The sequence below is a fragment of the Stegostoma tigrinum genome, chromosome 10 (genome assembly GCF_030684315.1).
Source record: "Stegostoma tigrinum isolate sSteTig4 chromosome 10, sSteTig4.hap1, whole genome shotgun sequence".
Classification (NCBI taxonomy): Eukaryota; Metazoa; Chordata; class Chondrichthyes; order Orectolobiformes; family Stegostomatidae; genus Stegostoma; species Stegostoma tigrinum.
In genome coordinates this window covers 78658974-78686516 of record NC_081363.1, presented here as the reverse complement: position 1 = coordinate 78686516, position 27543 = coordinate 78658974, and the positions used below count along the sequence as shown (strand labels likewise).

General features: G+C 39.7%; 1 protein-coding gene across 4 annotated transcripts in view; it reads left to right on the top strand.

Annotated features, from left to right (window-relative positions):
* pacs2 (phosphofurin acidic cluster sorting protein 2) overlaps positions 1-27543 on the top strand; it is a 244083-nt gene that overhangs the window by 83185 nt on the left and 133355 nt on the right. Inside the window, exon 2 of one of the 4 annotated variants that reach the window (XM_059649290.1) lies at positions 5931-6086. The exons of the other annotated variants lie outside the window; for them this stretch is intronic. Coding sequence (XP_059505273.1) covers positions 6082-6086 — 5 coding nt within the window. The 5' untranslated portion in view covers positions 5931-6081. The remainder of the gene's footprint in view (positions 1-5930; positions 6087-27543) is intronic. 4 annotated transcript variants of the gene reach the window in all.

Sequence of the window (27543 nt, the reverse complement as noted above, 5' to 3'; positions counted from 1 at the left end):
GCCAACTCTTGTACTCAATACCCCGTCCGATGAAGGAAAGCATACCATATGCCTTCTTGACCACCCTATTGACTTGCATTGTCACCTTCAGGGAACAATGGACCTGAACAGCCAGATCTCTCTGTTCATCAATTTTCCCTAGGACTTTTCCATATACTGTATAGTTTGCACTTGAATTTGATCTTCCAAAATGCATGACCTCGCATTTGCCCAGATTGAGCTCCACCTGCCATTTATCTGCCCAACTCTCCAGTCTATCTATACTGCTGTAATTCAAAGCTCCTTCCATAGCAACTTCCAAACATTCTACCCCTGCTACTGAGAAGAATAAGGGCAGCAGAGGCATGGTAACAGCATCTTCTATAAAATTCTATTGGAGGCCACACACCATCTTGACTTGGAATTACTACTGCTGTGTCCAAATTCTTAATCTCTTTTCCTAACAGCACGGTGAATGTGCCTACATCCTGACGTCTGAAAAAGGCAGCTTATCCTCACCACCTCCAGGGCAATTTGGGATCAGCAGCCCAATGATGCCCACATCCCACAAACCAATTGATTTTTAAAAATGCCCCCAGTCACTATTTTTAATAGTGATCCTGATACCAATGGAAACCAGCATCATTTTGCAAATTCTGTTCAATTTCTTCATAATCTTCCATGATCTAAAAAGACTAATCACAGCTTCTCCACATGACTGACATCTTCAATCCTCATAAGCTAATGTCAGCTATTTAATCCTCATTATGGGAACTTGAACAATTAACTAATGTATTGTAGCCTTCTAATAGTAAGAAAGCTATAACGGTAACTTGTTACAAAATTCTATTACATTTTCAGAAAATCCATGGAGCATGAATGCAATGTTGTTAGTGTTAATGAAGAGACAATATTGATTTTGGGGAGAAAAAATATCTTGCTCAAAAGTTGATGACTAAAATTGATCCAGGGATTCCTGTGAGCAACCGGTGTAATGCAGCTGGTTGTCCTATGTCAATTGAAGCCAAATTCATTTGTTGTGGGTGGAGAAGTAATCATATCTCTTCATGACTTGATCTAATTATAATTTAACAAGCTCTCCAACCTTTCAAGCATAAATCTGCATTGCAATCTGCATTGAAACAACTTTGCAGTGTAGAGTTTATGTTGGAATTTGAAAGCAGTTGTGATCTCGGTGCTGACTGTGCAGAAGTAAATCACGAGGTCACAGACAATAACGCAGCACTTGTCTGGCGCTGCGCGTTATGTGCAAAAGCAATGCTAGCATAACCCTGGATGGCTCTGCATTGTAAATGCTACTCTCATCTGATGCAAAGTGAAGTGAACTGAAACCAAAGATTCACTTATTTCCATCTGTAGTTGTTACAGAAAATTAAGACAATCCATGAGTCTTGAAGCTGAGATTTTAGTTTATGCAGTACTGGGTGAAATTTCATGCTAACGTAATGACATGCATCACCATCTATTGATCCTTATTAACATGAATTATTTACAGTGTAGCTCGCAAAATATTCATGAATTTTCTTACAAAAGAGCTTGAATGAGAATGTTTTTGTTTTTGTTTGTGATATTACACGTAAGAATGCACCATTTACGTCCATTTTGCAGTGCAATGTACTCTCTGTTCCAAAGTATTTAATCTGGTTGTGATAGCACACTCTTCCTCTCTCCAAACAACTTAAATGTACTACAGTATATGTAAAGGAGAAGAGCAACTTACATATATATTGGACTTTTCACAGTATCACAATGTTGTGAAATGTTTTGGGATACTATAATTCAAATAATGCACAGACAATTTGCGCACCAAAAGTCTATTCAAATTATAGCTTGACAAAGACCAGAATTTGATTTATTGATGTTGTTTGAGCAAAATATATGCCCAGGATGCTGGGGAGATGTTTCTGCTATCGTTTGCATACTTTCATCTGATCTTTTACATCCATCTAAACAGGCAACTGGACCGGAATTTAAATTTTGATTGAAGAACAACACATGAGACCGTACAGGACTGCCCCTGCCACTGTACTGGGGAAACAACCTCTATTAATGTCTATAAGTTTCTGGTACAGGTTTTGAACCTCAGATTTCTGATTTCGGACCGAGTGCAACCACTGAAATAGTTTAAATGGAGTGAGTAAATGCTAGATAAACTTACCAACTGGATAAACCAGCTTAGATAGCATATCCGGAAAGAGAAATGGTTAACTTCTGCAGAATATATAGAGTTTGAAATGTTGTGAAAAAGAGTAACGTCAAATGTGGAACATTAACTCTGTTTCTGTCTCTACAGATGCTGCCTGGCCTGCTGTGTTCCTCCAGCTCCACACTGTTACCTCTAGTTTATAAGTGATTAGTGAAAATAAATGTAGATTTAATTAAAGGCATGGTAAAATTATAAGTGGAATGATACTCCTTCATACAATATTGCAATGAAAATTGATCCCATTTCTTTCTGGGGTTGTCACTCAACTTAAATGTCCTTGCCAAAAAAGGCCAATTCTGCAATTTGCAGGCCTTTTAAATGCAGGTTGATAGAGCATATGTACCAGGTTTCTGTACTTAATGAGAATTTTTATTCACTACAAATAAGTCACGTAAAGCTATAAACAAACATGAATCATTGAGACGTAATACTACCACTTTGGAACAGTACCACCCTTGTAATCACCTGCTCCCCCTACCTGCATGCAAAAGAATGGGTGTTATAGGAGAAGGGAAAGACAGTTACGTGACCCCTGTCTACTACATTTGCTAAAAGGATTATTGTTCTGATCAAAGCGTTGGTTCTTGATTGTCAATCTCTAGATATTTTCACCATTTCACAGGTGGCTCAGGACAACAGGTTCCCACTTTTTATAAAGATCTTTACCATATCAATTAATAGTGTCTGCTTAAAGCAAGTGGAAAGGGGAAATAAACTAGCTGTCTTCAGGCTCTAGATGTTTTTTACCGTAGTACACAAGCAGCTCACTCTCTAAAAGTCTGGTTTCTCCCAAACCTTTCACAGCTCAAACCGTTCAGCTAATCACATAGTTGTCAGCAGAAAGAAGGCCTGATAACGGGTCACTAGTCTATAGACCAATCCTCTATTGCCAGCCAAAGCATCATTCGTACCCGCCTCTTGGCTCTCGATAACCTGCAAACTAAGCTTCCATTAACTGTGTACTGTGTAAACAGTACTTACAATTAGTGTCAGGTTAGTTGTCTTTTAAAATGCAGCAATCCTTCAACAGACCTTGGTTTTTGTTAAACCAGTTACTTTTCCATTTCAGTCTGCAGTCAAAAATACAGAAAATTAGCAAGATACGGGCTTTACAGGAATAAGGAAATGATAGGGACAGTAAATAAATGGTTTGTGTTTTTCTTCATGGTCAAAGACGCAGAAAATATTCTGGAATGAATGGGGATCAAAGTCTAACAGGAATGAGAAAATGAAGAAATAAGTATTTGTAAAATAAATAGTGGAGATATTATTGGAACTAATCAGCAACAATTCAGAACTTGAATAGTCATATCAGCTTCAATACCACCTCTGTTTCTCTTCCCACAAATACTGCCAGACCTGCTGGGTTTCTCCAGCGCGTCCTAGTTTTATTTCAAATTTCCAGCATCTGCAGTATTTTACTTAAATTTGTTTATTTCCTCGATTTTATTTAAATTATTTTTAGAATTCTGCAGGACATAATGCACACACTTTTTACATATGTATTTCTCAAGCATCTTTATGACCTGAAATGAAGTGTTCTTAGTGAATTAGGCCTGTGCTATGGTAACTTTCTGAAGTATTGGCAACATGTGTGAGAGGCCAAAAACAGTACACTTGTCATACTGCCAGCGTCAAGGCTGAATTACCTCAAGCTGGCCATGTGCTAACAACTTTTGGTCTTTAATATCTGACAGATTTAGATTCATTTGAACTTGAACTAGTTTTGGTCCTGTCTGTAATGCAGAAAAAGAAATTAGATGTTTGGTCTGTCTTTGGAAAGCAGTTAAGGTATTTTTGACCTTTAAATGTTAACATAGTGTACAAACTGATAAAAGGTAGCATAAACAAGTGAATTATATAACTAAATAATAAAATAGTTTTGGATAATGTCCCAATTTTGTGTCAAGTTGGAGCCCCAGCTACCATTGTGATCCAGGGCTGATAGGTCTGCAGCCACACTCTCATCCAATCAACAAATTATAAAATACATTTGAGGTGCAAATTGATTTAGGTATTCTGGTGCATGAGTGACAAAATGTTGAGTTGCAGGTACAGTGTGTAATCAAGATGGCTAATGGGATGCTATCCTTTATTAAAAGATGAATTGAACACAAAAGTAAGGATATGAAGTTTCTTACACAGGCTGTCGGTAAGACCACGTCTTGAATACCATGTGCTGTTTTGGTCTCCTCAGTTAAGGAAGAATGGAAATGCATTGGAGATGCTTCAGAAAAAGTTTACTACATTGGTGCCTGGGATGAACAGTTTGTCTTATGTCAGATGGATTGGGCTTGCCTCTGCACGATATAAGAAGAGTGAGGGATGATGTGACTGGTTTTGACAAGTGGACTGTGAAAAGGATGTTTCTTTTGTGTCAGTCTGGAACTGAGGGGCGCTGTTTATTTTTAAATTAGGGGTTGCGTTTTTCAAGACAACAATGAAGAGAAATCTTTTACAAAGAGTTGTGCATCTTTGGGCCTTACCCAACACCGCCTTCTGAGGCACTATGTGATTTGAATATTTTAAAATAAAAGTGGATAGGTTCTTGTTAGGTGAGGACTTAGGTTATTGGGGTCGATTGAAATGTGGAGTTGGAAACATGTAATGGTTAGACGTGATCTTGTTGAATGGTGGAGCAGACTTTGAGGATCAAGGGTGTCTATGACTGGTCTTGTTTCATGTGTTCCTATGTTCAGATGACAGCTGTTGTATTTGTGTCTAGCGCTGTCCGAAACCTGGATAATTCATTTGTCATCTATATTTTAGCTATGCTTTAGCTACTCATAAATAATTGGCAAGTTGATTTTAAAGAGAGGCTTTGAAATACCATACATCGCTTAGAAGTCTGCACTGAAGATGCAATGTAACTTAGAAATAAGCTTTTAGTTTTGTTACCCAAAAACAATTTTAGTTCCATATTACCGTTTTTAACCTCAACCATACCTCATTCTGTATCATTCAGCCCAATAACCCACAGAGAGATCTACACTCCTCCAGTTCCAGCATCTTGCATTTGTGCTTATCATTTCTCTTCAGCTGTTGCCATTAACTAACAAAAATTCTTTTCTAATCTCTTTGACTTTCTACTGTTTTTTTTTCAAATGTTTCCCGAAAGCATTGCTGTCTGTCCAGTCTTCTGGCTGTTGTCCTAACATTTCCTTACACAGATCAGCAACAAACTTTGTTTGTAAAAGTGCAGCGAATTGCTTTGAGATGTCACAGATGAGATGCAATTGTAGGTTATTTTTTCTTTAGTCCCTTCTACTTCAGAATGCTCCCCACTACAAATATGCTGGAAATTTCTATCTATTGTGTGAAGAACCGGTGGGTGAAATGCACAGACCAGAGAAACCCCAAATTCAAATGCCAAATTTTGGGACAATAAAACACTGTAGATGCTGGAATCCAAGGTAGGCAAACAGGAGGCTGGAAGAACGCAGGGGGACCGGCAGCATCTGGAGGAAAGGAGTCTTGAAGAAGGGTCATCCCTGAAGCGTTGATTGCACCTTTCCTGCAGATGCTGCCTGGCCTCCTGTGTTCTCCCCGCCTCATGTTGGTCTACCTTTTTTTTTCTCTGTTGGATGATCTCAGCACCAAAGTAGAAGGCGCTGCAGTTGGGCTTTAGATTCTGAAATACTGAAGGAGAAACATGAGCTAGTGCTTTTGTTCCTAATCGTAATCCATTGTGAATATATCCCTTTTGATCTGCATTCTCCTACAGAACCTGGAGCAAAACTGATGCGCGTAGATGTTGAAGAGAAAGATGCCCCATGGCCAGAGCCAAAGAATAAAAAGGACGAGCTCAGTCATGATTCCTTAGGCCAATCACTGATGTGCCGAGGAGTGGCAGATGGATTTAAATTTACATAAATATGAGGTGCTGCATTTTTTTGTTTCAAATCTGAGCAAGACTAGATGGTAAAGTACCAGGCAATGTTGCCAAACAAAAAGAGGCCTTAGAGCGTAGGTTCATAGTTCCTTAAAAGTGGAGTCACAGGTAGACAGGGTAGTGGCCGTTGCATTGAGTGTAGAGTTGGGACGTCATGTTGTGGCTGTACAGGACATTGTTTCGGCCACTTTTTCAGATTACTGCGTTCGATTCGAGTTTCCCTGCTATAGGAAGGATGTGAAACTTGAAAGGGTTCAGAGGAGATTTGTAAGGATGTTTGTCAGTGTTGAAGGGTTTGAGCAATAGGGAGAGGCTGAATAGCTGGGGCTACTTTTCCTGGAACGTCAGAGGCTGAGGGATGACCGAATAAAGATTTATAAAATCATGAGGGGCATGGATAGGGTGAATAGCTAAGGTTTTTTCTCCAGGATAGGTGAGTCCACAACTAGAGCACATAAGTTTAAGGTGAGAAGGGAAGATACAAAAGGGACATAAGGGGAAACTTTCATGCAGAGGATGACACACATGGAACGAGGAAGTGGAGGAGGCTGGTACGATTTCAACATTTAAGAGGCATCTGGATGCACACATGAAAAGAAAGGGTTTAGAGGGATGTGGGCCAAAGTGCTGGCAAATGGGTCCAGATTAATTTAGGATATCTGGTCGGCATGAACAAGTTGTAATGAGGGGTCTGTTTCCATGATGTATATCTCTCACTGTGTGCCTGCTGATTCTACAGTTTTCAGTTGTTTATTATTCCTCTGCCAACTCATGCAGGATAAAAGCCAATTTCAGGTTGATGAGTAGTTGATAACACTCATATTCATGGAAGCATAAAGCACAGAAAAGGCTATTTGGTCCATTATTTCTCTTGTGGCTTTTTGAAAGTGCTACCTCCTTAGTTTCACTTCTCTACACTGCCTGTCACCCTGAAATTTCTCCTTTCTGAAGAAGTATATTATCCACCTTCTCAAGGACCGATAGTAATTGGCAATAAGAAATGCTCAAATCTCATCCATCAGCAATGAATAAAAACTTCCCATTAGAAGTAATTATTGAATCCACAACTTGCAGGTAGTGTATTCTAAACCTTACCTCACGGTGTGACGAATGAAGTCCCCTCTTTCTGCCTTTGGATTTTTATGCGAATTAGCCTCAAACTTTGTCCTCACATTACTGACACTTTTGCCATAGGAAGTGCTGAAGATGACTTGGATGTTGGTTAGTGCCATTGTTACCTTCCTATTTGCAACAAGTTCATTCTTGTTGATGCAATGTGCACCCCAAGAATAAAAACTAAGCACTACCCATGGCTGAAATCTGAAAACCTGTGAGAATATTTTAACGCCCATTGTGTTGAACAGCCCACTAACAGTTAGTGTTTAGGCACATATGTGAGGAAAGATCACATGAATAAGTTAAATGTTTCATCACACGCATGTTCTACAGGAGTTAAACATTGGAATGAGGAGAAAAACTGAGATGAAAATGACCTAAAAGTTCAGATAGTATTAGTTATAAACTAGACTTGACCTTTTTGGATTACTTGGGTGCACTAACATGGGGTACAATATTTCTTGTAAGAATTTCATGCAGCATTTTGAGTAAATTGATTGCCTTGAATCTATAGTGTCCAGTACTTTAAGGAAATACTTGTGGCAGGCAAGAATGTTACAACCAATTCAAATTTCTTTTCTGGATATTGGAACTCCTGACAAATGGTGGTGAAAGTTACAACTGGAGCCTAGCCTTTTTAGTCGTGCAGGCTTAGAACATAGAATAGTACAGCACAGTACAGGCCCTTCGGCCCACAGTGTTGTGCCGTGGAATAATCCTAATCCAAAAATAAAATAACCTAACCTACACTCCCCTCAATTCACTGCTGTCCATGTGCATGTCCAGCAATCGCTTAAATGTCACTAATGACTCTGCTTCCACGACTCCCACTGGCAAAGTATTCCATGCGCTCACCACTCTCTGGGTGAAGAACCTCCCTCTGACGTCTCCTCTACACCTTCCTCCTAATACTTTAAAACTATGACCCCTCGTGGCAGTCAATCCTGCCCTGGGGAAAAGTCTCTGGCTATTGACTCTATCCACGCCTCTCATTACCTTGCACACCTCGATCAGGTCACCTCTCTTCCTCCTTCTTCTCTCCAGAGAGAAAAGTCCGAGCTCAGTCAACCTCTCCTCGTAAGACAGGCCCTCCAGTCCAGGCAGTATCCTGGTAAACCTCCCTTGCACCCTCTCCAAAGCCTCCACATCTTTCCTATAATAGGGCGACCAGAACTGGACACAATATTCCAAGTGTGGTCTCACCAGGGTTTTGTAGAGCTGCAGCATAACCTCGCGGCTCTTAAACTCGTTTCCCCCTGTTAATGAAAGCCAAAACACCATATGCTTTCTTAACAACCTTATCCACCTGGGTGGCAACTTTGAGGGAGCTATGCACTTGAACACCAAGATCCTGCTGTTCCTCCACACTGCCAAGAATCCTGCCTTTAATCGTATATTCAGCCTTTAAGTTCGACCTTCCAAAATGCATCACTTCGCATTTATTCAGGTTGAACTCCATCTGCCATTTCTCTGCCCAGCTCTGCGTTCTTGTACTGTCTCATAAATGCTTTACTTATTGTGTCCCTCAAGGCCCATTCAACACTAACAATCCATTACTATGTATGTGGCCAAAGGTGAATCACTAATTGCAACACTTGAATTAAAATAAAACACCTAATTAATATTCAGTTAACGCTTTCAGATGTCTAAGTTGATGCTCTGAAATAAATAAGTGTTACTTCAATTTATAAGAGAATCATCCCTTAACTAATATTCTTGATTGTTTTACAGTTTGTATGATAGGACAATTAATACTTTGTCTTTGAGATGAATTCTTACTAAGATTGGGGAAGCTAACGCACACCTTGTTGTGAAGTAGGGCTTAAACAGAAAGTATAAAATTTTAGTGCAGTGCTGAGGGTGACTTTGCTGTTGGTTAGTGCTGTTGCTCAGATGAGTTGTAAACTGAGGTCAATGCCTGCCTGTTTTAACTCGTGACACTGAAGAGAAGCAGAGAGTTTTTCACCAACATTCCCCCTTTAACCAAAGAGTGTCAAAAAACACAAAGGTCTTGGTCAATCGTTCTCATCAATCATTCTCGTCAATCAAACACTGCCAAAGCAATCATTAACTGGTCAAGTCTCTCTTTTTGCACAAATTTGCTTCCACGTTTCCCCGTCAAAGTAACTTCTTCAAAATGAATCAATTGAGAAGTGCCTTGGGATGTTTTGAATTAGTTTCTGTATATAGGTTTGTTCTTTCCTAATGTTGGTACATGCCAGACAGAAATTTTGTACCAGAGCTTTTAATACTTTAACGTCACCCCATGTTCAATATGCTTCTCATGTAATAGCCATATTCGCCATTTCGTTCCACTTAAGAAAACTGGTGACAAATGTCTAATGTGTAGTACCTATTGTATAGTTTAACGTGCTCTCTTGAAGCACAAGGTAAGTTTGAAAGAACAATATCAATAATTGTAATGCTGGATGTTTGCTTCACACTTAAGTTGGATGTAGTGTAAAGGCTTCCGCATGCTCAATATTGTGCTCCATTAAATTCCTAGCAACAGTTTTGTTGCAATGCCAGGCCATTCCATGTATTTCCTCAGGTCGTTTGCCTTTTTCTTTAATATTATTGATATGAAAATCCTCTTCTTCCATAACTTTCCTGTGTGATTGGCTTGTTCCTGTTCTTTTTCACATTTTAAAACATTATTGATGCGAGCTGTGATTGCTGTTGTAGATAATTTCCTTTTCAGAACATTAGTCTTGTTTTTAGCCAGAATAACTCAACTGATTTCTGCAAGAGCAGAGAATGCCTTTCCAAGTTGTTGCTACAGGGTTGCTTTGACCTTTGAATCCTTGTATTGAGAGATTCATCACTAATGGGAGCAATATTTTAACATACGACATGCTGCTTAGATTTTATTTGGAATACATTTTCACAGAATGAAATCAGTGCTACATTCCAACATTTTGCTGCCTTCTCTGTCTCCAGAGTCATAAGAGCTTGAAGTGTGTCAATAGAATATCAGTGTGGCTGTGATGAGGAACGTTGTCTTTATCATGTTAAGTCATCTCAAGTACGTGGTGTATAACCACTCAAGGGTGCCATTGAATGCTTGGCAATGCCACTCATTAAATTTCTCTTTACTTGGGTACATGGTTACTATTGGTTCTGTAAGGTGTCAGTTTCTGTTCTTGTCTGTTTCAAATAATGGCTTGCAGAAAGATTTCCATTCAAGACCATCAAAGGTCTGAAGTTTTGAAGCAGGACAGACTATTGTTACAACTAGATGAGAAAGGATAAATAGCTTGTCTTTTGGAGCCCCTCTCAGTTGATCAGCACAAGTGTTTTTTCAAGCATACAGCTATCCCATTTTAATTGAAATGTAGTTAACTGGATCAAAATGAAAGTGCCAATTAATTAAAGTTTTTGGAGTATGAGAAAGATGCTCAACATCTCAATGTTGAATTCAATAACTTGACCACGTGATGTTTTGTCTCTATTTTTTATGCTCTCCCAAACAACCTCGCTGCCTTTCTGTATTCTCTTTACTTTCGATTTAGTAGAGAGGACTTGCTTTCAATTTAGTAGTGAATTTAGTAGTACTCTTCCTTTCACTCCTTAATTTACAACCACTTACACTTTTTTTTTCTGTTTTTCCATTGTGAGCAACCCCTTTGTATTTTGCATTGTGTGTCCTCCTCTGTTAGAAGTATTTAGAAATAAATCTAATGCAGAATTCTTCTTCAGAACTGATCTGAGATTTGAAGCATTACTTCTGTTTCACTGTCCACTGATGCAGTCAGACCTGCTGAGTTTCTCCGTGATTCTCTGTTTGCTGGTGAAATATGGCTTTGTTTGTATGTTCCTAGCCTAGTTCCATCGTAATTTTCAAACTGCACACGTCCTGGTAACCTTGCATCTCCGACAATGTGAAGTTATCATGGAAATGTGAGTAAGACAAGTAAACTTCTTGAAATATCAGAGTTTCAGTGCTTCTTGATTAAAATTGTACTTCCAAAGCAACCAGTTTTGTATATTCCACGTAGGTTGCTTGTCTGGTGATCACAGCAGTCAGAGTTTACAGCACAGAAATAGACCCTTTGGTCCAACTTGTCCATGCCAACCAAATAACCTAAATTAATCTAGTCCCATTTGCTGGCATTTGACCCATATGCATCTGAACCCTTCCTATTCATACCCATTCAGATGCCTTTTAAATGTTGTAATTGTACCAGCCTCTACCACATCCTCTGGCAGCTCATTTCGTGTACACGCTACCCTTGCGAAAGTTATCCATTAGGTCCCTTCTAAATCTTTCTCCTCTGACCTTTTAATGTATACCTTCTAATTTTGGTGTCTCCTACCCGAGGAAAAAGATCTTGTTCAAGGCCGTTGTATTAGGTCCACAGTGTCCTTTATTGTGGACTAAAAATGGGCTTAAAGTTTCAGGTATCAACGTCCAGTGATGGAAGTTTAAGATTGACAGTTTGTTTACACTTTAACGGTATTACTGACATATAACTGCCTTAAGAATTTTTGTGTGCAAGACCTGTAATTCTACTTCAGCTATTGGCATGGGCATAGTGGCAATATATGTTTAGTTCACTTGACGTATGTACATGGATGGAGGTGTTCTGTTTTCTTCCCTTGATTTGCCACAATTCACAGTTGTTCTAGATTCCCATGAATGAAAATCCAAACTGTCTGGTGGAGTATGTGTAGATTCTGAGTCCTTCTGTATCAACATCTAAGCCACAAGTGACTTGAACTTATTTGCTAATTTTGAATTTATTCTCAGACGTTTTGCAAAAGACAGTTTTTAGTCACATTGCCTCACTTGGTGGAGAACTTATAAAATGAAGCATTAGGATTTGTATCACAAGTTGTCAATATTAACATTATTTTAATCTAAAGTAGGGTCAATTATGTGTGTGTGCAGGCAAGAAAGAACAAACTTTGAAATGTTGCCCTAATGACTCCTTTTCTGAGCCCCTGTCCTTACTGAGCACGATTCTTAATGTAAAAATATTGCACAGATCTGCTTTCAGAAAGTGTTTGTCACCACAAGGGTGTCAGTGTCATGATCCTTAACTCTGTTTACATTACAGACTCCAATATATTAACGAAAAACTGTGTCCTGATATTGAAACGCTTGATGAGTTATGCTTAGAATATGCTATGTTTTGAAGAGTTCTGACCCAGCTCCTTAGATAAAGTGGGTAAAATGCACTGACAGCAGTACAAATTTAGGTGATTGGTCAGCTCAGTTGCCTGGATGGCTGGCTTGCAATGAAGAGTAATACCAACAGAGTAGGTTCAGTACCACACAAGCTAAGGTTACCATGAAGGTCCCTCTTAAACCCTCCCACTGCCAATTGTCTTTCACTAATGAGAAAGCAACCTTATGGCCTGGGAGGACTATGATGTCTTTAATTTTAAATATAGCAATGAAGTATTATTAAAATGTAGTTAGTTCTAATGCATAAAACACTGTCCAGTCTGCATGCTGCAAGTTCTTGGAAAAAAAAAGATAATTGGCTAATCTGTTTTACTTATGTTTGTTTGGAGATCAGTATTGGTCAGACACCAGGAAGAACTCTTATTTAAAATAGTACCTAAAGTCAACCTGAAATTGTTTACCTATCAAATCATTTTTTGTCACGTGTATTCAACATAAAATATAGTGAAAATTGTGTACTGTCACCATGTATGATGCCACTGACATTAACGTAAAATAAAAATGAAGAAAATGAACTAAGAGAAAGAAAAAGAAAGAGTCCAATGTTTCCTTCTTTGCTGCTACAATCCCACTCCGTGCTACATCAGCCCACACCATGCCACTGCTCGGGATCTGATCCAGGCTACACCAGCCCATGCTGTGCTGCCTCCAGGGGCCCGCTCAGGGCTACACCAACCCATGCCATGTTGCTGCCATGGGCCTGCTCTGGGCTACACCAGCCCACACTGTGCTGCCACCAGAGGCCTGCTCTGACCTACACCAGCCAACACCTTGCCACCACCAAGCTTCACAGGCCAACAGACTCTGTAGCCACCTGGGAGAGCAAGTAGGATTTTATTTAACATCTTATCTGAAGGATGACATCTCTGTGCAGCAGTTCCTACAGTACTACATTAGAATGCCTCCCTGGATTATGTGCTCGAGTCTCGAGGCATACCTTGAATCTATCTAACTCAGACAAGTGCTGCCACTGAGCTGAGGCTAATACTTAAAATCCAACATGGTGGTTGGGTAGCAAGACTGCATGCAAGGTGTTGCCTGGAGCTGACCTGCTCCCATCTGCATTCTCTGCATTTTATTGGCTTTTTCTCTTGCCTTTTCCCTTTTTTTTGTTTTTTTCTTTGGTGGGTTAGTTGGCAGCATTGGTGCAGCAGCGAGAGTGGGCTATGTGCAGAATGGTGGCAGCCTCCTGGCAGTTGGGGGTAGTGATGGTAGACATGGAACCTCCTGGTGATTGGAGGTGGCGGCAGCCAGGATGTCGTCCTAGCATTTGGGACTGGCAGTGGCAGTGGTGGCAAAGCTTCTGGTGATCAGAGGTGGCGACAGCAGACTCTTCAAAATTGCAGCAACGGCAAAGCAACATCTTGGAGGGTGACAGAATGGGACTTTGGTATGCTGGCAGCCTGGCCTGATATTGGAGCCAGGGTATCTTGGCTGTGTTTGGTGCAGAATAGGGATTCCAGGCATTGGCAAGGTGATGGCTACAGTAGCAACAGTGTTGTATGCCTGTAGGGGGCACCTCCCATGTTATCGAGGTGGCAGCGGAGCCAGGGATAGTGGCACAGATGTCATTGGTGAGCTGACTCATGGAATGAAGATACACTGTATTTCAGTTTTTTTTTTACTCTTTTTTTGTTAAACTGTCCAATATAGCGCCAGATTGTGGCAATAGTTGAAGTCTTTCACTAGATTCTACTGTATTATTCACTGAAAATGCAAGTGACAAAATAAGTCATTCAAACTCAAAAAATAATTAATGTACCTGAAATAATTCCTTTGCAGAAACACAGTGGGTGAGAGCTGCCTCATTTTCTTCATTCTGGATTCTGGTAATTCCTCAGTGCTGGTCTTTATGATTTAACCATTGTTAGCCAGAAATTTATTATGCAATAATTCTTGCTTTATTTCCAAACAGCATATGATTGATTCTTCTGAATTTTTTTTGGCAGCCTTTATAGAAAAATTTAATTTTAAACTTGTGCTGTAGATGGTTATATCTAAATACAAGTGGTTGTTAAACTAAGAAGGGTGATGGGATTGAAAGGTATCCATTCTTTTCCAATTATCTTGATCTATACTTGTGTCGGCTACAATGCAACACAGTCTAAACAGTTCTTTATCAGCTTTCACTGAAAACAATTCTTTCATAATTTATAATCTGTTTCTAATGTTGATAGTGTATTCCAGAACACACACACTATCAGACATTTAGATAAATGTTTGTGCCTTTTTAAGGTTTTAAGGTTATGTTCGCAGTATGGAAATGAATGTGTTTGCACAAAACTGTAATGCTGCAGTAGCATTACAGTAGTCGACCAGTCAGCAATTCGAGCATGGCAAGATTCCTGCTGTGGGGATTGGGGAAGGGTGGGGGCGGAATTTTTGTTTGCACTCTGACAGCTGTTCTAAGAGTACCAAATGCAAGAGCAAAGCCTCCGTGAGTTGTAAGCAAAACAAGGCAAGACTGCAGCAGATCCTGACTTGATGGAAAAGTGAATTGATTTGTGAAACATGCACTGGCTCTTCAGCTCATCAGTGCTAATTCACAGACTTTTTGTTGTTATATCTGGCTATTATTCTAGGGTTAAAGTAAAGTGTGAGAATTTGAGGTGTCCTGAAATCATCATCTGTGATAAAAGCATGAGTGATTTAGATTATTTTGAATGCTGTTGTGGTATTCAATGCAAGATTGAACTTTAATCTGAATGCAAACTCAATATGGTGAGTTCTAACCTTAGTATTTGTTGTGGGGAGGAGCTAAAATAGGAAGCATCCCCAAATAATATTTTATGAATGGAAGATTTTCTTAAATGCCTGATTTTTGAAAGAAAAACTGCCCTTGCTTTTTTAAAAGAAAACGAAATGGTGCATTCAAACAATTGATGCCAAGTTCAACTGTCTGCAGAGGGTATACTTTCTTAAAAAAAATCAAAGCAAAAATACTGTGGGAGCTGGAAATCTAAAATAAAAGACAGAATGATAAACTGATAGGTTAATGGCCTTCAACATTTAATATGAATAGTAACTGGGAAGTGAGCAGTTGATTGGAAAAGAGTGGTGTAAAAACTCGATCTTCTTATTTTTCTGCATTTTTGATTGTGGATTTAAATTGGAAAACACCTGTTTTGAAAAAAGAAACAAGGATTGTGAAAGGGGTTGCAGTACTATCCATAGCAAGTTTGTAGGTATTTATTGTGAGCATAGGCAGGTGAACGGCTTGTAAGAGCAAATAATATGGCCAGAAGGCTTCTGGCCTCTATAAATGGAGGTAGTCTCTCTCCCCCTCTCTCTCTTTTTCTCTCACTCAATCACTCGCTCTCAAAAGTACTTAATGCCTGAAGAAAGCCAGAGTATTTTTGCTCACTAGTTACTGTAAGCTGTGACTTTTAACCTGTAACTGAGATAATTTGCAGTTTGTGAACCAGTTGCTCTTGTTGATGCGGTTTGGGAAAGCTAGTTGGTGGGAATCAGCATTGACCAGAAACTCAACTGGACCTGCCAAATAAATATTAGCTTAAAGGAGGTCAAAGACTGGGAATTTCACAGCAAGTAACTCCCCTCCTGATTTTCCAAAGCCTGTCTAACATCTACACAGGATAAGCCTGGAGTATGATGGAAAACTCTTTTTACCTAATGGGCACAGCTTTAACATTTGAGGTTCAACTTGCAAGATTAATAAACTTGTGTTCCAGCCACCATGTAAACATTTGCTCCCTCCATTTATGGTCTGGAGTATTAATAATATGCAGTATTAACAAATTGCACTGTGGCAGCTCCCCAAGGCTACTTCCAAAATTGTGATTTCTACTCATAAAAGAACAAGGGCAGTTTGTGCATGAGAGCCACACCATCGGTAGTTCCCCTTCAAGTTTCGCAGCATATTTGGTGGGTTTCATTCTACTGCCGCTCCAGTAGGGTGTGTGCCTAGGAGGCGCAATATGTTGTCAGATTGTCATGACGATCCACAGTTGTTCTGACCTGCCATGTATCTTCCCATAGTTCTATGTATTTTCTTTCTTTGATACGGTGTTTAACTTCTTAGTTAATCATGGGTAGAGTCTGAGCCTTGAATTGTTTTGCTTATTGGAATATGTATATTTTGCGTATATTTAAATATCCTTTCAAATGTCTGTCATGTACCTCTACTCTCCTATTTCTTAATTGGATTTGCCAGCTCATTTTAATCATTTGTACTTTCATGCCCTCATAGTTGCCCTTATTTAAGATGGAAATTCTAGCCATGGACCCCCACTTCTCTCTTGCAAGTTGAATATAAAATTCAATTGATTACTGCTACCAAGAGATACTGTTGCCTTGAGGCCGCAAATTGATCCTATCATGTTACACAGTGCTGTTGCGCTGTGGCCTGCTCTCTTGTTGGTTCCAGAATGAGCTGTTCTATGAAATTATCCTAAAAGCAATCTATAGCTGTATTTTAAATATATAGCCTTCCATTTGAGTCAAATTCACCAGTTTTTGAGGGTTGAGATTTACCCTATTAACCCTCTTCCATCGCCTTGGTTATACTACTTTGCATTATTTGGTTTGCAGTAACTTTTACAATTTACCCTTTTTAGAAATGTTTTTGTATCCCAGTTGATTCACGTTCACCATGGGCCATAGCTATTTTAACCCCTGATATTGATACTGAAGGCACCTTGATGTAAAATAATTGATCGTGCAGCCTTCCATGAAGTTTATCGTAATAGTCAAGAATCTTTACCTCAACGCCACATACATGTCAAATTCAATTAGAATAAAGTAAAACTGAAGAAGTAATTTTAACATGATTAGCTCAATCACATTAGAAATTAATTTTTTTTAAAAAAACTTAACAGTACAAGGATATTCTGAAAGACGTAACTTGGAAAATGATCCAGTTCATTATTTGTCTCAAATGAGAGAGATCAAGTCTAAAAATCTGGGAAGGACTTGAAATGATGAAGAATGATCTAAGAAGCACAAGTATCTCCAGAGTAACTCTCTCCAACATTCAGTGCCACAGTGCTTCTATATTTGATGAAATAAAACTACTGCAATTTACTTCCTACACTTGCAATATAATCAGAGTTGGGAGATTGGTGTTATGTGGTACAGAAATTTGGACAGCATCAAGAAGAGGGAAACAATGACAGGATATTTAACAAACATTTGGATAGTGACAAAAGACAAAATCAGGAAGAAGTACATTTAGGCATGCCTAACCTGAAGAAGTTACCCTCCTCCCTCCCAGAGCTTTTCTGCTCCTGAGATGCTGCTTGGCCTGCTGTGTTCATCCAGCCTCACATTTTATTATCTTGGAATTCTCCAGCATCTGCAGTTCCCATTATCTCTGAAGTACATTTGGGCATTGATGAATAAACAAGCTAGGAAAAGATTGAAATGGTATGCAGTTTCTGAGGGAGGAAACATGCTAAGACCAGTAATGCAGAGGGACTATTAATAAGAGGAGGAGGGTGACCTAATAGCAAATGGGGAGATGGGAATGTACTGGGATTGGAAGAGAAATGCATGACTCAGGAGGAGATGGAAAAGCGTGATCAACTAGCAACTCTGGGGACCCCAACTAAAATGGGAAATGTTTAAAGAAAAAGATGACAGAAGTTGGGAATAATTCCAATGTTTTGAGACTTGAGGGCCATTTCTAAATTCCTGAAATGCAAAGTGGGAAATAGCTGGCCAACTCACAGACACTTTCTTTTAATTTTATAAACCTAATTCAAAATATTTAGCCTGGCATATGACAACTTGTTCCTTAGGTCATCAGCTTGTTTTTCAGAGTTGATAACTCTGTTATCAGGAGCAAAATGTTCCCTTGTTTATGATGCAAAATGCCTTGTAGTTTTCAGAGATGATTCCATGTTTGGGCTTGTTGAATTCAAATAAAACCTGGGAATGAAGATAACATTTGGAAGATTGGCATCAGCATGCCTTTCTGTCTGTCTGCTGTACTCTCTTCTGTTTCTCAATAGGGAGGTTATCATAACTGTATGATTTTTAGTGGGGAGAGTCATTTTTAAACTTGTGTTGGTAATGACATTATCAAATATGAATAATATTTTGGTGCTTTAAACACAGACCCCTGCTGCTGACTAGAAAGATGTCAGGCGCAGTTCTGCAGTAGCTTTTGGCCCATACTGTGACCAACAGTATGTAGAGATTCTATCACTGAAGTGGTGGATTGTGCTGTTTTGCTCCCAGGCCAATGTGACACTGCAAGAAGGTCTGTTTAACTACAATGTCGCAACATAACTACTATCAGTGCATTGAGACAATATTAAGCAAATTAATAATGTAACATTTTTTCAGTCTCTATCACTTGAAACCCAAAATGCTTGAATCTTCTTGCCTAATATAATAAAATGTGAGGCTGGATGAACACAGCAGGCCAAGCAGCATCTCAGGAGCACAAAAGCTGACGTTTCGGGCCTAGACCCTTCATCAGAGAGGGGGATGGGGGTGAGGGTTCTGGAATAAATAGGGAGAGAGGGGGAGACGGACCGAAGATGGAGAGAAAAGAAGATAGGTGGAGAGAGTATAGGTGGGGAGGGGATAGGTCAGTCCAGGGAAGACGAACAGGTCAAGGAGGTGGGATGAGGTTAGTAGGTAGATGGGGGTGCGGCTTGGGGTGGGAGGAAGGGATGGGTGAGAGGAAGAACAGGTTAGGGAGGCAGAGACAGGTTGGACTGGTTTTGGGATGCAGTGGGTGGAGGGGAAGAGCTGGGCTGGTTGTGTGGTGCTGTGGGGGGAGGGGACGAACTGGGCTGGTTTAGGGATGCGGTGGGGGAAGGGGAGATTTTGAAACTGGTGAAGTCCACATTGATACCATTAGGCTGCAGGGTTCCCAGGCGGAATATGAGTTGCTGTTCCTGCAACCTACATGTGGCATCATTGTGGCAGTGCAGGAGGCCCATGATGGACATGTCATCTAAAGAATGGGAGGGGGAGTGGAAATGGTTTGCGACTGGGAGGTGCAGTTGTTTGTTGCGAACTGAGCGGAGGTGTTCTGCAAAGCGGTCCCCAAGCCTCCGCATCATGGGCAGTTGTTTTATAAGTAAATAACTGTGATGTATTTAAAGAAATGATCAAGTCGTTCAGAGTTCCTATAAAGCTTGGCTAGCTCAGAGGGTAGATAATAGAACTCTTAATCCTAAGATTATTGATAGCTCACTTTTTGTTTTGGAAATGTGATTTTTTTTAAACTAATGGTAAAACTTCACAGTTAAGAAGATTAATTGATTGTGAAAGGAGAAAAAAATCCACCTGTCACTTGTAAGCATCTTGGGTCTGCTGTTATTTGGATGGACATGGTTTCAACCTGATTAGTTGGGAACCTTTCCCTCATTAACTGACTTTATTGTAAGAGACAATTACAAGACATAAACTTGCAAAGAAAATATTATAGATAACAAGGTGTAAAGCTGGATGAACACAGCAGGCCATGCAGCATCAGAGGATCAGGAAGGCTGACCTTCGGGCCTAGACCCTCCTTCAGAAAAGTATCTAGGCCAGAAATATCAGCCTTCCTGCTCCTCTGATGCTGCTTGGCCTGCTGTGTTCATCCAGCTCTACGCCTTGTTATCTCAGATTCTGTAGCATCTGCAGTTCCTACTATCTAAGAAAATATTATGTTCAGTTATAGGAAATAGATAAGCATTGAAAATGTTCCTTGCTTACTAAACAATCATAAGTTCTGACATTGTATTTGCACATGTGCTCTCCCTAACGTTTCAGCACAAATAAATGCAGCTTGTGCTTTTCTTAAAAAAAAAAGCATTCTCATGGCAAATGAGCTGATGCCAGTTGTGTCACAGTATTTTGTTAATTGGAACTTCTGTGCCCTTGTGGCTGAGTTTTACTTTCCATGCTGTTTTACCTTTTTCCCGCTTTACACCTCCTATGGGTCCCAGTGCTATGTCCAATTGGCTATTAGTGTACGACTTGTTAGATTGTGTCAATACACGACTCAACTTGATAGAAGGTATTACACTCGAGCTGAATGATCCATACACACACTCGTGCATATTTATGTACACACGCTCAAATGTTCAAAAAATGACACTTACACAGATGGGCTTTTAGTACAGACCAGTAGCTGTCAATATTTGACCTATTTTGCTATGACAGTTGAATTTGGATCATCTTGGTCCTTATGGTTCAGCTGCTGACTGAGTGATCTAGATTATAGCGTAACATTTCTGTTTTTCTGCATAGTCAAGATTCATGACCGAAACATTGATTGCACCCTCTGAGAAGGGAATAAGAAAGATAATCCTTAATGGAATTCTCCTTGATTATTTTTTGCCAACTTAAGTCTCTGCGCTGGACAATTAATCCATGCAGATTAGCCTTAAAACAGTACTTCCATCAATTAGTTAGATATCTGTCTTGGATCAGTGGGTAATATTCTCATAACTAAGTCAGGAAATGAAAGTTCAGTACCTGCCCCAGAGAACTGAGAATACAATCTAGTTTGCAGTAGCTGGCAACATTTGAGGTTTGAGCTTTTGGTGGTGCAGTGCAATTCATTAGATTGCATTAGTGTTTAAAACTTCATGTCAAATTGAAAAATGTGGTTACTTCTTTGAAATTTGGCAATTTGCTCGGAAGAGATCTGAGTGTGATATTATGAGGGAGCTGAATTAGCATGTACCTGATATCAAGCTGAATCATTTAAATTTTCTGTTAGTTCAACTCTGTGTCAAATCAATTCTCTCTTTCTTCATTGAGATGAAATATTTTAGCTGGAAAACAGAATAATAAAACCAACTAGTGCCAACATTAAAAGTTCCATGTCAAGTAAAGCACCATCATGTATAAAGCTAAGCACTCACTGATCTGAAACCTCGAGTTGATCCCTTTGTCTGAGGCAGAGTTTTTGATGCATGGCATTGATGCTAGACCTTTTCTATTCTTTCATGTAAATGAAAAGAAATCTTCCAACACTACTTCTAAGAATACCAAGAGATTTCTCTTCCATGTCCTGGCTGCCTTATTTCCTACTGTTTAAAAGTACAATGACCGCTGTTGAAGGTTCTTTGATATATCGAGGTGGTGAAAGACACAATACAAGAATTTATTTTGTCATGAGGTGCTGAATACTCCCATATTCAGTATGAATTTTGTGCTCGATCATCAAGTAGTGTTGCCCACTGGGGATTGGATAGGGACCACACAAACTCATTTTTTAAAATGAAAATAGTATGGGATCTTTTGCATCCACCAAGCAGTGTTACAGCAGGACCAGGTGAAACAATATCAAAATATTTAAGGATGCCTCAAGGTCAATGAACTTACCTTCAAATACCACTTCCTTATATGTGAATAACTTGATACTGTTCAAATTGCCACTCTATCTTCACTCACCTACAGCAATCTTTATCTAAAAATTATTCACAGATTCACCTCTCAGCTTGCTGTCACTGCCTACCATTCAACTATGATAGGTACATCACAACACTTGGTGTTACTTTGGTCACCTCTATTTTTTTTGGCACATAATCGGAGGCAGCAGCACTTAGCTGGCAGGGGGCAGCCCCACTTCAAAAGAGATGATTGTACTTGCCACCATTAGAGAGGCTACAACTGAAAGGACCGAAGATTACATAATGTTTACACGTCATCTACCTCCTCAAGTTCTGCTGAGCCCTCATTCCACAATTACTTTGGATTTATAAACTGCACCTGGTCCTGGGATCTAGCTCTAGGCTTTCCACCTTTTGACTCAACTCAGACTTACCTACCTTTGTGCCCTTTTCCTTTCCAATGCCCAAGAAATGTAATCGAACTAGGCAAAAGGTAGAGGACGAGAAAACTGATTAACATGATGGCATAGGCCAGCTATTAGAGGGCCATGGAGTAGGTGGGAAAGTGAGAAGATTATAATATATTAAGGAGCATAATTAGGGCATTTAGCCCATCAAGTCTGCTCCAACATGGCTGATCTGTGTCTTAACCCCATTCTTCTGTCTTCTCCCTGTAACCTTTGATTCCCCCTACAAATCAAGAACCTAACTATTTCTGTCTTAAATACACTCGATGACTTGTCATCTATAATCTTCTATGGCAATGAGTTACACAGATTCACCACCCTCTGCCTGAAGAAGTTCCTCCCCATCTCAATTCTAAGGGGACGTCCCTTCACTCTGAGGCTGTGCCATTGGATCCTAGTCTCACTGAGGAAGGAAAGAGCTTCTCCATGTCCACTCTATCTAGGCACCTCTATATCCTGTAAGCTTCAATCAGATTCTAGCCCCCCCCCCCCCCCCCCCCCCACACCCGCACACCTTGCCATCCTTCTAAACTCCAAATTACAGATCTGGAGTCCTCAACTGCTTTTGACATGCACTTCATCCCCCAATGATTCTTCTAAACCTTCTCCTAAATCAGCATGTCCTTCCTTAGATAACTGCAGCTGTAAGCCTTTTTAAAATTGGATTGTGCCAAATTACCAGTTTAAAAATACAGTTTAAAAAATGATGCACAATAGATTGTGCCCAATTATAAATAAAGAACTGCAGATGCTAAAAATTTGGCAAAAGAACAATAATTGCTTGAGAAACTCTACAGATTTGTCAGAAGAATCACTGGACCCAAAACATTGGTGTCTGCTTTCTCTCCAGAGATGCTGCCACATCTGCTAAATTTATAGATCAGGTCTGTAGTTGGTCTACAGTATGTTTCTTGCTATATTGTTATTCTGCATACAGTGCTGAAGTTGGTGTCTGCCAGTGGTACTGTAAGGAACATTGTCCCTTTCTGGATTGATCTCTATAGCTCCTTGACCCTTTTGAATTATTTGGCAATAGTCAGTTTAACCAGCTGATGAGTTGGAATTGAGATTTAGTTGAACATAGAACATTTTGAAATAACATGATGGTGTTTGCAATAGGAATTGAAAGTTACTGTAAGCTGTTTAAGTAGGACAGTGAAGTCAAGCCCTTACTCCTCTTGAACCACTTGAAGTGTTTTGGATGAGAAGAATTAAAATAAATTAATTCCTCTTCAACAATACTTCATAACCATCCCAACACCCACAAACAAAGCTGCATTAGAGCATTATTTCAAAGAGCCACCACACACTGCAGCACAGAGGAACTATGAAGAGCAGAAGAAAATCACCTATACAGCGTATTCAAAAAGAATGGGTACCCAATGAACACAGTCCGCCGATTTCTCAGCAACAAACCCAAACAAACAGACAAAATGTGCCCAGAAACCATAACCACTCTCCCCTACATCAAAGACATTTCCGAAATGACTGCCAGACTACTCGGACCTCTTGGTATCATAATAGCCCACAAACCCACCAACACACTAAAACAGGAGCTAATGAACTTAAAAGACCCTAGACAGACAACAAGCAAAATGAACATCAGTTACAAAATACCTTGCAAGAACTGTGACAAACACTACATTGGACAAACTGGCAGAAAGCTAGCTACCAGGATACATGAACATCAACTAGCCACAAAACGACATGACCCACTATCACTCGTATCCTTACACACAGATGAGGAAGGACACCACTTTGACTGGGACAACACATCCATCCTAGAACAAGCCAAACAGAGACATGCACGAGAATTCCTAGAAGCATGGCATTCCAACCGGAACTCCATCAACAAACACATTGATTTGGAGCCCATCTACCACCCTCTGAGAAAAAGAACAGGAAATGACATCACCAATACAGGAAATGACATCGATACCAAAAATGACATCACCAACCCAAGGAAACCTAAGCACACACATAGAAAGCGGGACATAACACCAGTGCTTCACTGGAGGCTCACTGATGATGTTACCTAGAATGGTGATGAAACGTCTGAAAATGAACCTTCCAGCTCAGCAAGCAAACTTACATCCAGAACATCAACCTGAGCTACAAATCTTCTCAAAACTCGCTAACAATACTTCACTCAATGTTGATGAAATGTAAAATAAGTACTTCGTCTCTGTTTTTTCTTAAATTGTATATTATCTTTGTGTTCAGACCAATGCAACATTTTCTGCAAATCCATTACTTTAGACCGTGATGGAAAAAGTGTCTTTTAATTCAGTCCCTATCAAGGTACTCAGCCAATTTTGGGACCATTTTTCAACAATTTCTTTGAAAGGATCATGTCTCTAATAATGGTACTGTATTTTTATTTAAATTGGAACTACAGAAAATCCACATTGTGCATTGCAATGCTGATCATAGCCATTTATGTATCCCACCGTAAGCACTATGGAACTTTTCCTTGTGGCCTGCTCTAACTGAAGTACCTGGAACAGAAGTGCTGCTAAAATAGAGTTTCTTGTTTGGTGGAAAGAGAGGAAACAAGGAATGAAGGGTTTTACAAGTGTTGTATCTGTACCTAACTGCTTTGCAGTTCTGACTGGTCTGTGCCTTTGTAACTTCCAGATGTGACTATTACAACCCTCCCAATCAGCATACTCAATTCCAAGCTTCATAAACTTGAGCTTGTATTGCATGTATTCATATCATCTTGCATGAGGCCTTGTTCACTTATTACGAGTGTACAAATTGATATTTGCTGGCTCTCAGTCTAAAACATTGCAATTTAAATAGTATACATGCAGAAAATTTAAAATTAAACCTGAAAATGTTGGCAATTCTGAGCAGGTCAGGCAGCATTCATGAGGAGAGTAACAGTTAATATTTCAGGACGATGGCTTTTTTAAAAATCAGAGCTGGGAGAATTTGGAGATTTAATAGACTTTGATCAAAAGTGTGGGAAAATAATTGTGTTCAGATGAGAGAGACTTTAATCTTCCAGAGCCAAAGGAACATTGGGCATAAAATAAATAAAAGTTGACTGTAGCATAGGTGTGCTGCTGTTTGAAAACAAGAGGAAAACCAATACATCCAAAGAAATGGAAACAAAGTGGGGGAATCTTGATTTATAATTTAAAATTAATGAACTTCATCTTTTGATTAGGCACTTGTCAGACTTTCTGTTTGAATCAACATGGAGTGTTGTTCCCCAAGATTGTTTTGATCACCACTGGAACAGTACAACAAACCAAGAATAGAGATCTCCTATGAGAACAATCTGGACAGTTTAAACGGCAGGTCATCAGAAACTTTGGTCATGCTTGTGGACTTAATGGAGATGTTTCGTAAAACAGTTATCCAATTTGTGTTTGGAGACAGTAAGGACTGCAGATGCTGAGTAAATAAACATGGACCAGGCCAGTCAACATTTTTGGGTCAAAACCCTTTGGCAGGAGCAGGGAGGGGAGCCCAGAAGTAAATAGTTGGAGGGGATGGGTCTGTGGAAGTGTACTTGGGATGGCGATAGGTGGCTGCAGATAGGACGTTATTGTGATTTGGCCTGTGGGAAGGGTGGAGTGGATAGGTGAGTAGGACGATGCACAGGTTAGTACAGGTCTGGAAGGCGGGGCATCGGATAAGGCAAGGGTGGAGGGAATTTGAAGCTGGTGAAGCCAATGTTCAGGCTGTTGAGCTTTAAGTTCCCAAGGCAAAATATCAGTTGTTCTTTCTCCAGTTTATGTTTGACTCTGACAGTGGAGGAGGCAAAGTTGGACATGTTGTCAGGGGAGTGGGAGGGGAGATTAAAATGGATAGCAACCGAAGGTCTGGTTGTTTCGTGCATGCAGAGCACAGATGCTGTGTGAACCTGTGTTTGGTCTCTCCATGTAGAGATGATTGCATTGTGAGCAGTGAATACAGAAGATTAAATTGGAAGAAATGCATGATAACTGCTGCTTCATCTGAGAGGACTGTTTAGAGTCTATGATGTGGAGTGGGAGGCAAAAGGACAAGTATTACATATCTTGCATGTTTATGTTAAGGTTTCCTGGGTACAGAATGGCATGTTGGGGGTGAATGAGGAATGGACCGGGATATCACTGGGAATGAGCCCACTGGGATGTTGATACTGGAGCAGAAGTGAAGATGTGGCATTATGCTGGAGATAATGGAAGTCGTGGAGAATAATCCTTGACTACCAGAGGGTGGTGGAGAGGAAGGTGTTTTTAATAAAAATTCTTATTTTCAAATCCCTCCACAACTTCATCCTTCTATTTCTATAACCTCAATTCTGGAATTCCTTAAACCTCTTTGCATCTCTGTCTCCCTGCTTTCCTTTAAAATCTGCCATAATTCTCCTTTTATGTGGCTGTATTAAATTTTGTTTGGTAACGTTTCTGTGAAGCACCTCGGGATGTTTTGTGATGTTAAAAGTAATATATAAATGCAAATTGTTCTTGTGATGGCGTTCACAAAATAGAGGTATTCACAGTCCAGAGCAGATGCAATAATTTACGGACAAGCCATGACGTTGAATTCTTCTTCCGCAATAATTTACTAGCTCAAGTACATATTTCTTGCTCACTGAGGGCATAGTTTGATATTAAAAAAACAGGCTTGTTAACTTTATACAGTACTAGTATTTGAAAGGTTCTACCTAAACCTGTAACACTGAGACAGATTAGATTAGTCAGAAGGGATTAATGATGGCATGAAAACCAGTGCTTGAACTGCTGTGCCAGCATTGGAGTACATTTATAATAAACTGCAGATGCATGAGAATGGTTAAGGAAGTAATGCAATCACAGGGTTCATAAACTCCTTTTGCAGACTGTAGTGTCTGAAGGCAATTGTGGCATTCCTGTTTTGAATTGCTGCAGAATTTTTGTTGTTTCTAAGTGTAAGCTAGATGACATATCACATTTTCTTTGCCATCTCAGTGTCCTGATTGTTTGGGAAAGATTGGTGTCCTGGTTTTCATCCACTGAGTTACAGTAGTGGTTTTTTTTTGTTCTTTTTATAACAATGGTGACTTGAAATATGATGTTGGGTGTTGTTGCTGAATATAGAACAAATTAAAGGAACTCACCATGGCCACATACCCTGTTGGTCTCTCGGCCACCTACCCAATCCTATTTCTCCTCCTGGTTTTGACTTCTTTCATGCCTTTATTTCAGATCGATTTCTGAGAATCTGAAGCATTTCATTTGAAGGTGCTTGTAATTTAATCTGATCACCTTGCTTCACTAAAATTGTTAAGGCTATTTTACGCTAAATGGCACCTCACTGAGAAGTCTAAAGCAGAAATTTCCTTCAATTGAATGTTCGGAAAACTGAAGCCAATGTTTTTGGAACTC